Source organism: Alligator sinensis, unplaced genomic scaffold, assembly GCF_000455745.1.
Source record: "Alligator sinensis unplaced genomic scaffold, ASM45574v1 scaffold1031_1, whole genome shotgun sequence".
Taxonomy (NCBI): domain Eukaryota; kingdom Metazoa; phylum Chordata; order Crocodylia; family Alligatoridae; genus Alligator; species Alligator sinensis.
The window spans coordinates 2,076,213-2,090,771 of NW_005842167.1; the positions used below are offsets into that span (position 1 = coordinate 2,076,213).

Below are 14,559 nucleotides of genomic sequence, written 5' to 3' on the forward strand. Positions count from 1 at the left end.
GGCCACAAGCTAGCAGAGAGCAGATTTAGACTGGATATTAGGAAGAACTTCTTCACAGTTAGAGTGGCCAAAGTCTGGAATGGGCTCCCAAGGGAGGTGGTGCTCTCCCCTACCCTGGGGGTCTTCAAGAGGAGGTTAGATAGGCATCTGGCTGGGGTCATCTGAACCCAGCTCTCTTTCCTGCCTATGCAAGGGGTCAGACTTAAATGATCAGTTGAAGTCCCTTCCAACCCTAACATCTATGAATAGGGAAGTCCAGGAAAGCACAAGGGAGCTTCTTGGCCCCTTTTATGTGCAATGGGATTGTCTTCTGTGCCTGTAAGATGACCCCCTTGAGGAACCACCACCCTTCCTGGACCCCCATTTTGTCAGTGCTCTTTAGCTAGTGAGGTGTTAAAAGCTCATCTCCTGAGCACACTGAAGTTAGGACTGAAATGCTAGACCTTCAGAAAGGTTGTTTGTTTACCTACCCTTCACCAGATAGCGAATTCTAGCAGATGATGGTCACCATCCCCTAGGTTACCTTGTGCCTGCAGATTCCCCACCAGGTCATCCCCTCTAGCTAACACCAAGTCCAGCAAGATGTTCCCCCAGTGGGATCATATACCTTGTACTTTAGATGGAGGTCCTGTATGCAGGTTAAGAACCAACCTAAGTGGTTAGATTTGGCTGACTGATCCCCCAGCAGATGTTAGGGTAGTTTAGGTCACCCATGACAACCATCTCTCTCAACTGTATGGCCTCCAAGGAGCCGTCTGGAGAATTCCAGGTCTAGCTCACCCTCCTGGTGTGGCAATCTATGGTAGTGGGGGGTCTACCCAGTTGCTGTCCCCTGCCCCTCCCCCCCAGACTCCCTTTTATCCTGACCCACAGTACCTTAGTTTGACCTTCCTCTGATCCCATCTTGATTACAGAAGATGTATGTTGTTCCTCAGAGAGCAACACCCCCTCCCTTCCCCCCCAGTCTCATCTGTACAACCCGTAACCCTCAAATGCCAACTGCCCAATTGTAAGTAGGGAAGCCTGGTGGGACCATACTAGATTACTAGACAGTGTAGAATAAGTTTTCTGTGTCTGGCTGTTCAAGTCATTAATGGTGCCACAGTGGTAAACATCACCACACTTAAGACATGATCAACCTGTTAGTCATGACTTCAAATTGAAGTCTGCCAGAGGCCTAGAGTTCAGAAAGCAAGACACCTGGAAACTGCCTTTTGTCCACTACAGACATATCTACATGCGCATTTAGGCATGCCTAAATTTAAATTTGCATTAGCTTAATGTGCATTAAGGTAATTTAGGCTTGCATCAACATGTGAACATACTGAAGTGCATTAAAACACAGCATGTGTGGACTGACTTGGGACTAGTCCCAAGTCAGTCCATACACAGCATTAATGCACCTTAAAATGTGTGTGTGTTAATAGTTTAGCTATCTGTGCCCAAATTTAATACCCTTTTTTGCAAGTATCAAAAATTTAGACACAAGTAGCTACAAAAACATCATTTAAACACATAAAGGGCATGCATGTGCCCTTAAGTTTGCCTTAAAATTGGGCTAGAGTGCCTTTAAAAGATGACAAACTCCACAAAACTGGTACATGTAGATGCACCCAGAGAGCACTAGCATAAGCCTCCCAGAGAAGGGTATAGGATTTGACTGTATGGGTCAACTCAGCTGCTAAGTTCTGAAAAGCCTGCTGTTTCCATCTTGTACAGAAGCAAGTATGAAAGCATCCCTATTTCACTACAGAGGCATCTTCCAGTCAGCTACTAGAATTTATGGTCTCAAGTGTTTATGTCCACTGTTCTCTTGCCCCTTCCTCTGGTATAGGCAATAGAGGGGGTGCTTTCTGAGAAATCAGGGGGGGGAAAAATGGACTAGAAACCTCAGGTGCCTGTACATGAATGCACAGAGCCTGGAAAATAAGCAGAAAGAACTGGAAGTCCTTGCACAGTCACAGAACTATGACATGACTGGAATAACAAACTTGGTGGGGCAGCTCATGACTAGAGCGGTCATGGGTGAGTACAAACTGTTCAGGAAGTAGAGGCAAGGAATAGGGGGAGTTGCACTTCATGCAAGTGCCATATAGATTGCTCAGAGCTCCAATATCAAATGGGAGATAACCCAGAGACTCTCAACAGGCCTAAGGTTAGAGGCGAGAGCAACATGGGTGATGTCATGGTGGGGGTCCGCTATAGACCAGTGTAGGAGGAAGTAGTGGATGAGGCTCTCTTAAAAAACAGCTAGCAGAAGTTTCCCCAATCACAGGCCCTGGTTCTCATGGTGGACTTCATTCACCCTGATATCTGCTGGGGGGGGCGGCAATATAGCAGTGCACAGACAATCCAAGAAGTCTTTGTAGAGTGTTGGGAACAATTTCCTAGAGCAAGTGCTGGAACAGCCAACAGGGGACCATGCTTGGCTTAGAGCAGGGAAACTCTTTTTTATTTTAAGCTCACTGAAAAAAAAAGAGAGTCACAAAAAGGAAGCTTGTAAGTGGAAATTAGGACAAATAACTAGGGAGGAGTATAAGAACATTGCTCAGGCATGCAGGGATGAAGTCAGGAAGGCTAAAGTGCAATTGGAGTTACAGCTAGCAAGGGATGTGAAGGGTAGAAACCCTTCTTGTTGCAGGTATGATGGTAGAAAGGAGGGGGGAAAAAGAAGAGAAAAAACAAACAACACAAAGGTGTGGGTCCCTTACTGAATGGGGGAAGCAACCTTGTGACAGAGGATGCCAGTAGTCAATGCCTTTTTTGCCTGTCTTCACAGGCAAGGTCAGCTCCCAGACTGCTGTACCAGGTAGCACAATTTGGGGAGGAGGTGAGCAGCCAAACAGTGGTGATAGAACAGGTTAGGAACTATTTAGAAAAAGCTGGACATATACAAGTCCATGGGGCCAGATGGGATGCACCTGAGGGTGCTGAGGAAGTTGGCCAGTGAGACTTCAAGAGATGGCCTGTGGCTCTGCAAACTCATGGTGATCAGGAGAGGTCCTGGATGATTGGAGAAAGGGTGAACAGTGCCCATATTTAAGAAAGAGGAAAGAAAGAAAGAAAGAAAGAAAGAAAAAAAAAAAGAGGGGATCCAGGGAACTATAGACCAGGTCAGCCTCATCTCAGTCCCTGGAAAAAAAAAAAAAAAAAAGAAAGTCATGCAGCCGATGCTCAAGGAATCTGAGAGAACTTGGAGAAGGCAATTAGGAACAGTCAGCATAGGGCAAGTCATGCCTGACCAACTCAACTGCCTTTTGTGATAAGATGACTGGCTCTGTGGATGCAGTGTACCTTGATTTTAGCAAAGCTTTTTGATATGGCCTTCCACAACAGGAAGTATGGGCTGGATGAATGGACTGTAAAGTGGATAGAAAACTGGCTGGGGCATTGGGCTCAGAGGGTAGTGACCAATGGCTCAATGTCTAGTTAGCAGTTGGTATCAAATGGAGTGCCCCAGGGGTCAGTCCTGGGGCCGGTTTTGTTCCATGTCTTCATCAATGACCAGGAAGATGGCTTAAAAGTGCACCCTCAGCAAGTTTGATGATGACAGCAAGCTAGGAGGAGTAGTAGATATGCTGGAAGGTAGAACTAGGATTCAGAGAGTGGCCTAGACAAGTTGAAGGACTGGGACAAAAGGAATCTCCTGGAGGTTCAACAAGGACAAGTACAAAGTCCTGCACTTAGGATGGAACAATCCCATGCACCAGTACCAGTCAGGGGCCAACTGGCTGGGCAGCAGCTCTGCAGAAAGAGGACCTGGGGATTACAGTAGACAATAAGCTAAGTTAGCCAACAGTGTGCCCTTGTTCTCAAGAAGTTGAATGGCATACTTGGCTGCATCAGGAGGAATGTTGCCATCAGGTCAAGGGAAGCAATTATTCCCATATTTAGCACTAGTGAGGCCACATCTGGAATACTGTGTTCAGTTTTGGGCTCCCCACTACAAAAAGGATGTGGACAGATTGTTACCCTCCAATGGACTAAGAAGAAGAAAAAAAAAAAAGAAATGGGTCTTAAACTATCTGAGGGTGGGTTTTGAAAGAGGATGGAGATGGACTACTCTCAGTGATGGAAGGTGAGACCATTACTGCTTGTTGTCAAATTCCAGCAAGTTTAGGAAAAAGTGTTCTTGCTAGGATGGTAGTAAAATACTGGAACAGGTTACACAGAGCGGTGGAATTTCCATCCTTGGTGGTTCTAGACCTGGCTAGACAAAGCCTTGCCTGGGATGACCTAGCTGGGGGATGGTCCTGCCTTGAGCAGGGAATTGGACTGGATCACCTCCTGCAGTCCCTTTGACTTGGTTCCATCTATAACTACTCTCTGGGTCCTACTTAGCCAGACTGTAAAAAGTGTCAAAGCTGCATTTTCCCAATTTTACCACAAGGACATTGTGGGAGATTAAGTCAACATGGCAGAAAGTGACCAGTGGCACCTCTCAGGGTTCAGTACAAGACTAGTGTTTTTCAATATGTTCAATGATTTGTATTTGAGTGTTAAAAAGCAGACTGGCAAAGTTTGCAGGCAACACCAAAATTATGGAGGAGGGCAGTCAAACTTGAGGACCGGCTAGGGATACAGGGTGACCTGGACAGGCTTGCAAGGTGGGTAGATCAAAACCTCCATGTTAAACATTAACCAGAAGTTTAAAGTGCTCTACCTAGGGAGGAATAATCCATAACACTTCCAGGTGTGGTGTTGGCAAGTGTAGCGCCACCAAGCCTGTAAGACCTGGAAGTTGTGATGGACCACACAATGAACATGAGGAACCAACGCAATATTGTAGCTAGCAAAGCAAACAAAGTGCTGGCATGCATCTACCAGTGCATCTCAAGCAAGACTAAGTATGTCATCCCCCTCCTCTACTCTGCTTTGAGACTGCAGCTGGAGTACTGCATGCAGTTCTGGGCACTACACTTCAGGAAGTTTGTGGAGAAGCTTGAGAGAGTCTCCAAAAGGAAGGCCACATGATTAGAGATCAGGAGAGCAGGTCATATGAGGAGAGACTGAAAGGACATGGGACTGTTCAGCCTGGAGAAAAGAACAACTTAAAAGGGGACTTGGTGGCAGCCTATAAATTTATTAAAAAAAAAGGGGGCATCTCTTCACCAGCAGCATACTATACCTTGGTGAGCATCTGTTCAAAGTTCATAGATTGTAGAGTTGGAAGGGACCACAATGGATTGTGTCCGACCCCCTGCCCCTGGCAGGAAAAAGAGGGCCGAGGTCAGATGACCCCAGCCAGGTGACTGTCTAACCTCCTCTTGAATACGACCTCCAAGCTAGGTGATAGCACCACCTCTTTTGGAAGCCCATTCCAGATCCTGGCCACTCTTACTGTGAAACATTTATTCCTAATATCCAACCTAAATCCACTCAACTAGTTTACACCCGTTATTCCTAGTCACTCCCTGGGGTGCCCTAGTAAACAGCTCGTCCCCTATCCCCTGTTGACCTCCCCTAATAAATTTATAGGTGGCCACAAGGTCTCCCCTCAGCCGTCTCTTGTGAAGGCTGAAGAGATTCAGCTCTCAACCTCCCCCCGTAGGGGCTATCACGAAGGCCACTAATCATGCAAGTGGCCCTCCTCTGGACCCTCTCGGGATTCCCCGCGTCCCTCTTGAAGTGCAATGCCCAAAACTGGACACAGTACTCCAACTGCAGCCTGACCAGTGCCGCATAGAGGGGGAGCATCACCTCCTTTGATCCGTTAGTCATGCACAACAAGGTGCGATTGGCCTTGATGGCCTCATTACACTGCCAGCTCATGTTCATCTTGAAGTCAATTATGACTCCAAGATCTCTCTCTGCCTCTGAACTGCTGAGAAGGACACTCCCCAACCTATAGGTGTGCTGGGGGTTCCTCCTTCCCAGGTGGAGTACCTTACATTTATCTTTATTAAATTGCATCCTATTTCTCTCTGCCCATTGATCCAACCTGTCCAGGGCAGCCTGAATCTGTTCCCTGCCTTCTGGTGTACTAACTTCACCCCATAACTTGGTATCATCAGCAAACTTGGAGAGGGTGCTCTCCACGCCCTCGTCCAAATCACTGATGAAGATACTGAATGATTAAAAAAAAAAAATAAAATCGGTCTGAGGACCAAACCCTGGGGACCCCACAGAGTTACAGCGTATAGAGTGAACACTAATGCATGTTGGTTTAAGCCAGCAATGAAACGTGCAGAAGAGCATCTATATTTAATAGTTCTTACCACGTATAGCGTGGATCTTGATGTTTCTTATTCTGAGTTCCCTCTCTGGTGGAAGTTTCAGGCCATATTTGTTTTTCATTATTTCATAATAGCCAACATATCTGCTCTGAAATGAAAGAACAAAAGAAAAAGAGGGTTAAATGCTCACATTTGGCACCTGAACTTCAGAAGGCAGTGCAAAGATAATGACTAATTGTGTTTAATTTTCTACTTCACCTGGAAGTAACAATCCCGTCTCCTCTGCTTCAAATATCCTTAAGTCACCAGTTATGCTTATTAGAACCATTACCTAATGATTCAAGGGCTAGAAACTTTTCTTCAAGTTAACTGCTAGGTAATGCATTTCCCTTCCCTGCTCCCCAGGGAGTTTGAGCTCCATGAAAAGTAAGGTTCTCAATAGCTTGATACCCAAAATGTGGTACAGAGGGTTAGAAGATATTGATTCTTCCATCCCATTTTGTACACACTTAGTGACAATGTCTTGATGTGCACTTTGCCTCCACAACTAGCAGTCATTCTGTTCAGCCTTACCTGAGATGGAGTTTCTACTCCTTGAAATTTGGAGCTGGTACTTCTATCTGTTCTTCTCTCCCCAAAATAGTCCAAGCTCTCCTATATGTGCAAACATTTGAAATAAAAAGTAAGAGATACATTCTTTAGCAGTGAAGACAGCTGCTTCACAGTGAAGTCTGTTCCATTGCAGATTAAGAGCATACCAAAACCACCTCTACTGCTATTTTGGCAAGTGAATTCACTGGCTTCCAAGGAGGGATATACTCAATACTTAAACAGGGCAACTTTTTTTTTTTTTTGCTTGAAAGTTTGCTAGTTATGACTATAACAATCAGACTAGGCCTCGTTAGATTTCCTCGCCCCCTCCCTACCCCATCATTATCCCACACCAGATAGTAAGCATCCTAGTCTCCAGACCAAGTGAAAAAGAAAAATCAGTTCAAAACAACTGAGAGTTTCATGCAAGATACCATGTGTATCGATTTGGTAGACGTTAGCCAATGGCAACAGATTGCTTGGGGGAGGGGGAGGAAAGGGGAAGGCGACAACATGGACATTCAAAGTTGATTCAGCTTTGAGTAAACCAAGCAAACCAAACCTCATATAGAGAATGGACTTCAGAAAGTTGGGATATTAAAAAGCTTAAAAAAAAAAAGGTGAGAATATGAAAAGTAGTTGAAGGCAGTCAAGTGCTTCTAGACAGGTCATCCCAGCATGGCTCATCCTCTAGATCTTCCCAACTGCTACTATTTTCCATCCCCTTGAGTAATGAAGGTTTACATCTCAAAAAGTTGTTCATTTGTAATGCAGAATGAGGCATGCCATTCAGAGGGAGAATCTCCCTAGGTAGCATCATTCTACTCAGAAAAATACCTCATCTTTTGCCAACTTTAATTTGATTTAAAATACAAAAACACCCCTTTATCAGTTTCATACCTTTGCACTTTCAAATTGATCACTGTCAATAAGCCAGGTACAGACCATTGTTCCAGTCCTGCCTGCATTAGAAAGGAAAGAAAAATCCAATTCATCTATCAAGGTACCTGAAGTTGCACATGACTGGCAACATGAAGTTACATGTTATTTCTAAAACTCCAAGTGTTGCCAGAAGCTAGGATCTTGTAGCAGATTTCAAAATTACTGAACACAAAAAGAAAATCCATCCATTGTGAAGTTAAGCTTGTAGATTTAGGTGCAAGTTCATTAAAGTCCATTCCTGAGAAAAATCCAGATACTGCTCTAAAGAGGAGTGAGTTAACAAAATAAATGATTTTCAAAGTAGAATTCACTAAAATCAGTCATGCCCCAGCACTACAAGCAAGAAAGGAGTCTTGCTTTAAAGAGATTGGCAATACCAGTCTGTTCTTCAGATTGTTGAAAGAGTAAGGAGATCACTCAAAGCCAGTCATGGTGGGAGGAGAGGGGTTGGTTTACAAACATCTTTAGAAGGTTTTTTTGTTTGTTTTTAAAGTGAAGTGTGAAAAGTTTTCATGAGTGCTGAACTTTGAAAGTTGAGTGCAGCTCAACTTTATTGACAAGTTTGGGCATGTTAACAAGGACAGTTTTAGACAGCTGCTTTGATAAGTGCTTCTTAAACCAATTTTAGTATTTTATAGTGAAGGTTTGCCCACAGGCATTATAATAAAAGTTTTATTGAAGCTCAGGACATAGAAGTCTTTGCAGTGGCAATAGCCTTGGACTGAGAACTGTTCCAAAGGGTTGCTTGGGTCCTACAACCAGGATTTCTTGAAGGCTAGAATTGCTTTGTCCAGTCTGAGGGGCAAGGGAGTTTGTTGTTTTTTTACATCACAATTATTGCAAAACTCAGTACTTCTTAATATAATCTACTGTTCAGACTTTGAGGCTTATTCTTGTACAACTTTGAAAATTTTATCCTGGTCTCTGTAAAAAGTTTTGGGACCTTTGTGTAAGGAGTACAGACTTGTTAGCATGCAACTTATTTGACCATGATACATCCAAGTTATCCCATGCTCATGTAGTACTTGCATCAATCTGTAGTTTGATCAGTTAGTTGAAGACTCATTAACTTTAAGTACTAACACTACAGTAGTAAGACTTGTGTCTTTGATCCTCTTGCTTGCTAAAAATAAGCACTCTTACCCTTGCCTCCTTTGCAGTGAATTGCTATGATGTTTTCTTCATCTTGTTTCATCCACTCCCGGACACTGGCAGTAAACTTCAGCATGTCCCTGGATAAAAACCATTAAGTGTTAGAACCATTTCTACATCCTATAGTAAACAAGAAAAGGGACAAATACTAGTCTACAGGCTTCCCTTGCTTTGTGCAGGTTCTGCATGTACAAATTTGCTCTTATGCGATGACCCTTTAATACCAAAAATGTGTTATATGCAAGGTAAATTCACTCTTATGCAATGGGCGCGGTGAAAGCCCAGTCATCTGCTTTGGGCAGTGCATTGTGGGAGTGATGTGCACCAAAATATAGTCTCTGAGGATCTGCTCCTTGTCTGCAACATGCATTTCTTTAGTTGCCATCACCATTATGACAGTGCCCTGTGGTTGTGTGTACTGTCTGCTGCTGGCAAGTACCAAAATAGCCTTGTAAGAGAGAGTGGTAGAAATGGGTCTTGGTGTCAGTAAAGCCAAGGTCTTGGAATGTATCCCTATTCGTTACATTGTAAAGTGGGTTCCTTTTATGAAAATTCAAGTTATGCACCATTTTCCAGGAATGCATGTACAGTATAAAGTGAGGGAAGCTTGTATTAGAACAGTAGAACATTAGGGTTGAAAGGAGCCACAGGAAGTCTAGTCCACCTCCTGCTCAAAGCAGGACCATATCCGCTATAATCGTCCCAGCCAAGGCTTTATCTAGCTGGGTCTTAAAAACCCCCAAGAACAGAAAGATTACTCACACCAGAGTAGGGACATTGTGGTCATCGATGAAGATTCTTTCTACTCTGTAGTGGAAGTACTTTGGGTCATAGCCTTTTTCACCTACAAGAAAGAGTTCTCACTTCATTGGCATAAGGAAGTTAATATCAAAGTTTACTCTGGCTGTGTTTTGAATGTGCATAACTAGCAGATACTAGGATCTAGCACCATAGTGTGGTATGAACATTTTAGCTAGGATTTAAACCAATAAAGAAGAAAGCTCAATTCTGAAAGTGAGTAAGCTGAAAAAGTGAGCCAGCTTTCAGGTCACAGTCCTTTGGTCTGAGCTTTTCCATTTTTAGTAGATTGTCCGACTTGCTGTTGGCTCCTACCACCTGGTCATAGAATAGCCGTTTGTGGGCTTTTGGGCTAACTACTATTCAGGGTCTTTCCAGATCAGAAGCCCATATTCCTTCTAGCTCTCTGCACCACAGCACAATGCTTTTAACTACCAATTAATCCTGGGCAGGAGTAAAGGATGACTCATGGTTGTAACAGCCAAAACTAAAGAAGGAGCCATTTTACTATTCCTTCATTTAACTGGAGATAATCATATCCAACCACCTCAGTTCAACCTGCAGTCGATCATAAAAAGTTGGAGATCTACTACCCAAGACACACCCAAGCTCCAGCCTACCAGTAGGTTTCAGTGAAACAGTTTCTGGTTCTTAACAGCCCTCTGTACCATCCAGGGTATCAATAAGAGCAGGGATCAAGTCCTAGCCCCACTGAAGTCAAGGAGAGCTTTGACTTCAGAAAATCCAATACTTCCTCACAGACCTTTCCCATTACCTAGTTAGTATCAGTCTACTCTGCCTTCTCCCCGAGAAAGCCAACATACCATGGAGGCTTTTGACATGCCTTGTTAACATTGGTACATAGTCTCATTCCACACTTGATGCTCCAAGTAGTAAAGCTCAGTACAGAAGGCAGACATACCACACACCCTGGACATTAAACCCTTCTGAACTTGGCTTGAAAACCCATGTTACTTGCTGATATTCTTAAAGACTTACTGCAGAGGTTGTAGATTTTATAGTGATCCTTATGCTTTGTGTCAAAGAACTTCACAACTTCCTAAAAAAAAAAAAAATAGATGACAGTTGAGACTTATTTGAGCTCAACTATTTAGTGTTACACACATTCACACTAAACAGCTCCACTCAACCCTAAGCAAGGTGGATGTACAGCAACTGCATTCATAACATCTGAAAAAAGTGAAGCTCCGATCTTAAATATGAAGCAATAGCTCAGGCTCTTATCTGGCTTCAGCATACTGCTCTATTTGCCTGCCTTTCCTTTAAAAGGAACTGCACACTTGTGTATTCATAAGATTGAATTTAGTGCAATGATTGCACTTTATTCATTCCCCCCAACCAGGGGGATAAGTTTAAGGATTCTAGTATTCATTAAGAAAAAATAAAAGAGGGGAGAGATCCCCTCAGAAGGTCTTTGGAAGCAGAAGTCAAAATTCAGACGTTATAAAGATGGGTCTCCATAACCACAAAAGGTAGCCAAAACAAAATAGAGTAAAAACACAAGATAGTGTTAAGTCTACTGTCCATATATTCACTTGGTACTGGCATAAAAAAAGCCTTCAGTTTTAATGCATAAAACCACACAGAGACAGTTTAGCATTTCTCATCTGATCCACAGTATCCTGGCAGAGACATAGGAAGTAGAGTGCAGAAATTCAGTTCTGTAAACTTAAGTCACAAGTCAGGAGTGATTAGAAGATTTACCTCTATAGGATTCCTATAGAAAGACTGCTTTCCAGAAGATGGGAATGACATTGCAATAACACGGTCTAAGAAAAAAAAAAAAATCCCACAAGTCACACATCAGAAAATCTACAAGCTGGTAGTACTAATGCTTCAAACTTAAGGCAAAAAGCCATAAAGCTTCAAGAGCCAAGGCACTGATTTTAAATGTTAAGACCAAAATTAGTTACAGGCAACATCATAAAAAAAAAAAAAAGAACTTTTGCTGCAAGCACCATTGTGTGGCACAAGCTTTAAGTGTACCTTTGTAATTACAAAAATATTAAAATTTTAACTAGTTTCCTGCACTAGCCATTTTACATAATGGTCCTCCAAGTGGATTGTCCATCTCTGCTCCTCACTGTTCCAGGGTAGGCAGTGCTCCAAGTCACACGTGCCCTTGTTCAGAATGCTAGGCATAGAACAGTGGGTGGAGGTGCCAGCAGGTTTGAACTGGACAATGCTTTAAGTGTACAAACCAGTAATGTAAGTGAGATCCAGATCAAAGCCATCTTTCATATAACGCCTTTTGTTTTCCGAGACCTGTCAGGGGAAAGAAACAAACAAAAACCATGCATAGAAGTGAGTACAGGAACCCCAAGTAGACTTGTGATCATCTGTAATACTGGTAGTTTTCTAGACCAATTTCCATTATCGGGGGAAGGTATAATTAGTGAGAGGCAAAGCTTCAGGTCCCCTGCATTAAGAGTGAGGGACTATGTAAAGCAGTTGGGTCTTGCATTCCTACTGGCAAGTCAATGCTTCATTAGGCCTTGTCTGCACAAGATTTCAGGAATCAGTAGCTAGCAATAGCTTCACTGAAGGAAAACAAAACAAGCAGCTGAAACATCCCCAGGGACATGATCAACTTCATCACACTGCTGAACAAACATACTCATCCTAGCCTACGCTGATGCAGGACAATGGCATGGGCATATTGCCAACTCTGGGCATTTTTATATGCATTTCTGAGGAGAGACACTGGGTGCTTTTAATTAGCAAGCTGTGTTAATTAAGAGCACCCGTGCATCACATGCATCAGTAGTGCAGTGCATCCCCCAACTGAAAAAAAAATAAAAATGGTGGTGAGGTACTTTGAAATAAAGACCCATTTGATGTGCTTTCGTTCAGAGGGCACCACCATTTTCTCAGCATGGAGATGCTCTGCACTACTGATACATACATATGGGGAGCCTGTTCAACATGCTGGAAATCCAGCATGGAGCAGACTATGAAATAGTCTGCTGGAGCACATACATTGACATGCTCTAGCAGCCCCACACATCACATGTAAGTGCACTCTGAGGTTAAAGTATATAGTACACTTTAAAGTTTATGGAACACTTCTGTTGCTTCGTCTCAAGCAACCTGATCCCAATTCCATTCCTACCCACACAGGGATGAGACTGGAGCAGAAGGCTCTAGGATGGTCACAAGGGTTAGGGCAGAAGTTCCCAACCCTGGGTCACAAGCCAAATGCAGGTCACAAGGGCACTGCCGGTGGCACCACACAGAAGAGATGAGATGAGCTGCACTGCACCATGTGCCGGGAGCTCCCCTGCTGCTGCCCCTGGGCCACCAGTCCTGCCGCACTCTGCTCCCAGCAGTGGGGCACAGAAAAGGAGGTTGGGAACCACTGGGTAGGGTTACTGTATTTCCAATTTAAAAAACAAACAAACAAAAGTACAGCTATTAGGGACGGGGGGGCCCCAATAATGTGCCCAAGCCCTGCCCCTCACTCCCAAGCCATAGCCTTCCCCCAGCCCTGCTGCTGCCCCTCACTCCCAACCCACAGTACCCAACCCCCCAGGCCAGTGGTGCCCCTCACTCCTGACCCATAGTACCCCTTGTCCCTGCTGATGCCCTTCACTCCCAACAGCCCCCAGCACTGTTTGTGCCCTGCACTCCTGACCCAATCTCCCCCCTGCCCTCACCCCACTCCCACCCCACAGCCTCCCCAGTCTTGTCAGTGCCTCTTACTCAGGAATGGCAGCCCCCTGCTCCCCCAGCCCTGCTGCATCTCCTGGCTGCCCTGCCCGTGTGCGAAAGGATGCTGGCCCTGGTGGTATTGGTTTAGCCACACAGCTCCCTGCTGCCCCTGAGGGGCCACCACCCTTTCCCCTATTGGAGGAGCAGGCCCTGCTCCCTCATCCCCCACTGCCCTGCTGCAGCCCCAGTACCCACACTGCTACATACCCCGAGACAGTCCAAGCCCTGGTCCTCCAACCCCTGCCCCCATAGAGAGACCTGCCACATGCAGCTGCCAGGGATGCTCCCACCACCCTGCCTGGAGAATACTATTGGTTGGGGTATAGGATGCACACGCATCCAGATGCATGTGCCCCTGCCTCCAAATTGCCCTCCCCCCAGCCCCAAACAGCTCCTTGCTAGGTCAAGCTGGGAAGTATCAGGAAAAAAACCCTTCAATGATGAGCAAAGTAGAGTCCTAGACTTTTTATTTAAGGAAAAAAAAAAAAAAAACAAACAAACAAAAAACCCCACACCAACAAAACTACCATCTGGACAGAGATGGGAGGACCCAAAAAAATGACATGTCTAAGAAAACCTAGATTGGGGGGGGGGGGGGGGGGAAGAAAGGGGTCCTTTATTTAGGAGCAGCTCCCAAGATAACTGAAGTGCCCACAATGCCTCATGTATTCAGCATCCTGCACTTCAAAAGTCGCGGTAGTGGGGACTTTAAAAACAAAACATGAAAAACACCACAAACAAGAAGATCACTTCTTGGTGTTCCTTTAATAGAAGTAAGAATTCACTTCAATATCTTCAACAGCTACTTGGATGAGGGAGTGAAGTGTACTCTGTCCAAGTTTGCGGATGACACAAAACTGTGGGGAGAAGTGGACACGCCAGAGGGCAGGGAACAACTACAAGCAGACCTGGACAGGTTGGACAAGTGGGCAGAAAACAACAGAATGCAATTCAACAAGGAGAAATGCAAAATGCTGCGCCTAGGGAGAAAAGATGTCCAGCACACCGACTGCCTAGGAAATGACCTGCTGGGTGGCACGGAAGTGGAAAGGGATCTTGGAGTCCTAGCGGACTCCAAGATGAACATGAGTCGGCAGTGTGACGAAGCCATCAGAAAAGCCAATGGCACTTTATCGTGCATCAGCAGATGCATGACGAATAGATCCAA

At 44.6% G+C, this 14,559-nt stretch overlaps 1 protein-coding gene across 4 annotated transcripts in view; it reads right to left on the bottom strand.

Annotated features, from left to right (window-relative positions):
* Positions 1-14,559, bottom strand: part of LOC102387938 (phosphatidylinositol 3,4,5-trisphosphate 3-phosphatase TPTE2) — a 41,746-nt gene that overhangs the window by 6,733 nt on the left and 20,454 nt on the right. For all 4 annotated transcript variants that reach the window (XM_006025785.3, XM_025206639.1, XM_025206638.1 and 1 more), the window contains exons 8-15: positions 11,882-11,945; positions 11,385-11,449; positions 10,659-10,719; positions 9,624-9,705; positions 8,853-8,941; positions 7,668-7,729; positions 6,750-6,830; positions 6,219-6,324 (exon numbers count right to left, since the gene is read on the bottom strand). In XM_006025785.3, the coding sequence (XP_006025847.1) occupies positions 6,219-6,324; positions 6,750-6,830; positions 7,668-7,729; positions 8,853-8,941; positions 9,624-9,705; positions 10,659-10,719; positions 11,385-11,449; positions 11,882-11,945 (610 nt within the window). The remainder of the gene's footprint in view (positions 1-6,218; positions 6,325-6,749; positions 6,831-7,667; positions 7,730-8,852; positions 8,942-9,623; positions 9,706-10,658; positions 10,720-11,384; positions 11,450-11,881; positions 11,946-14,559) is intronic.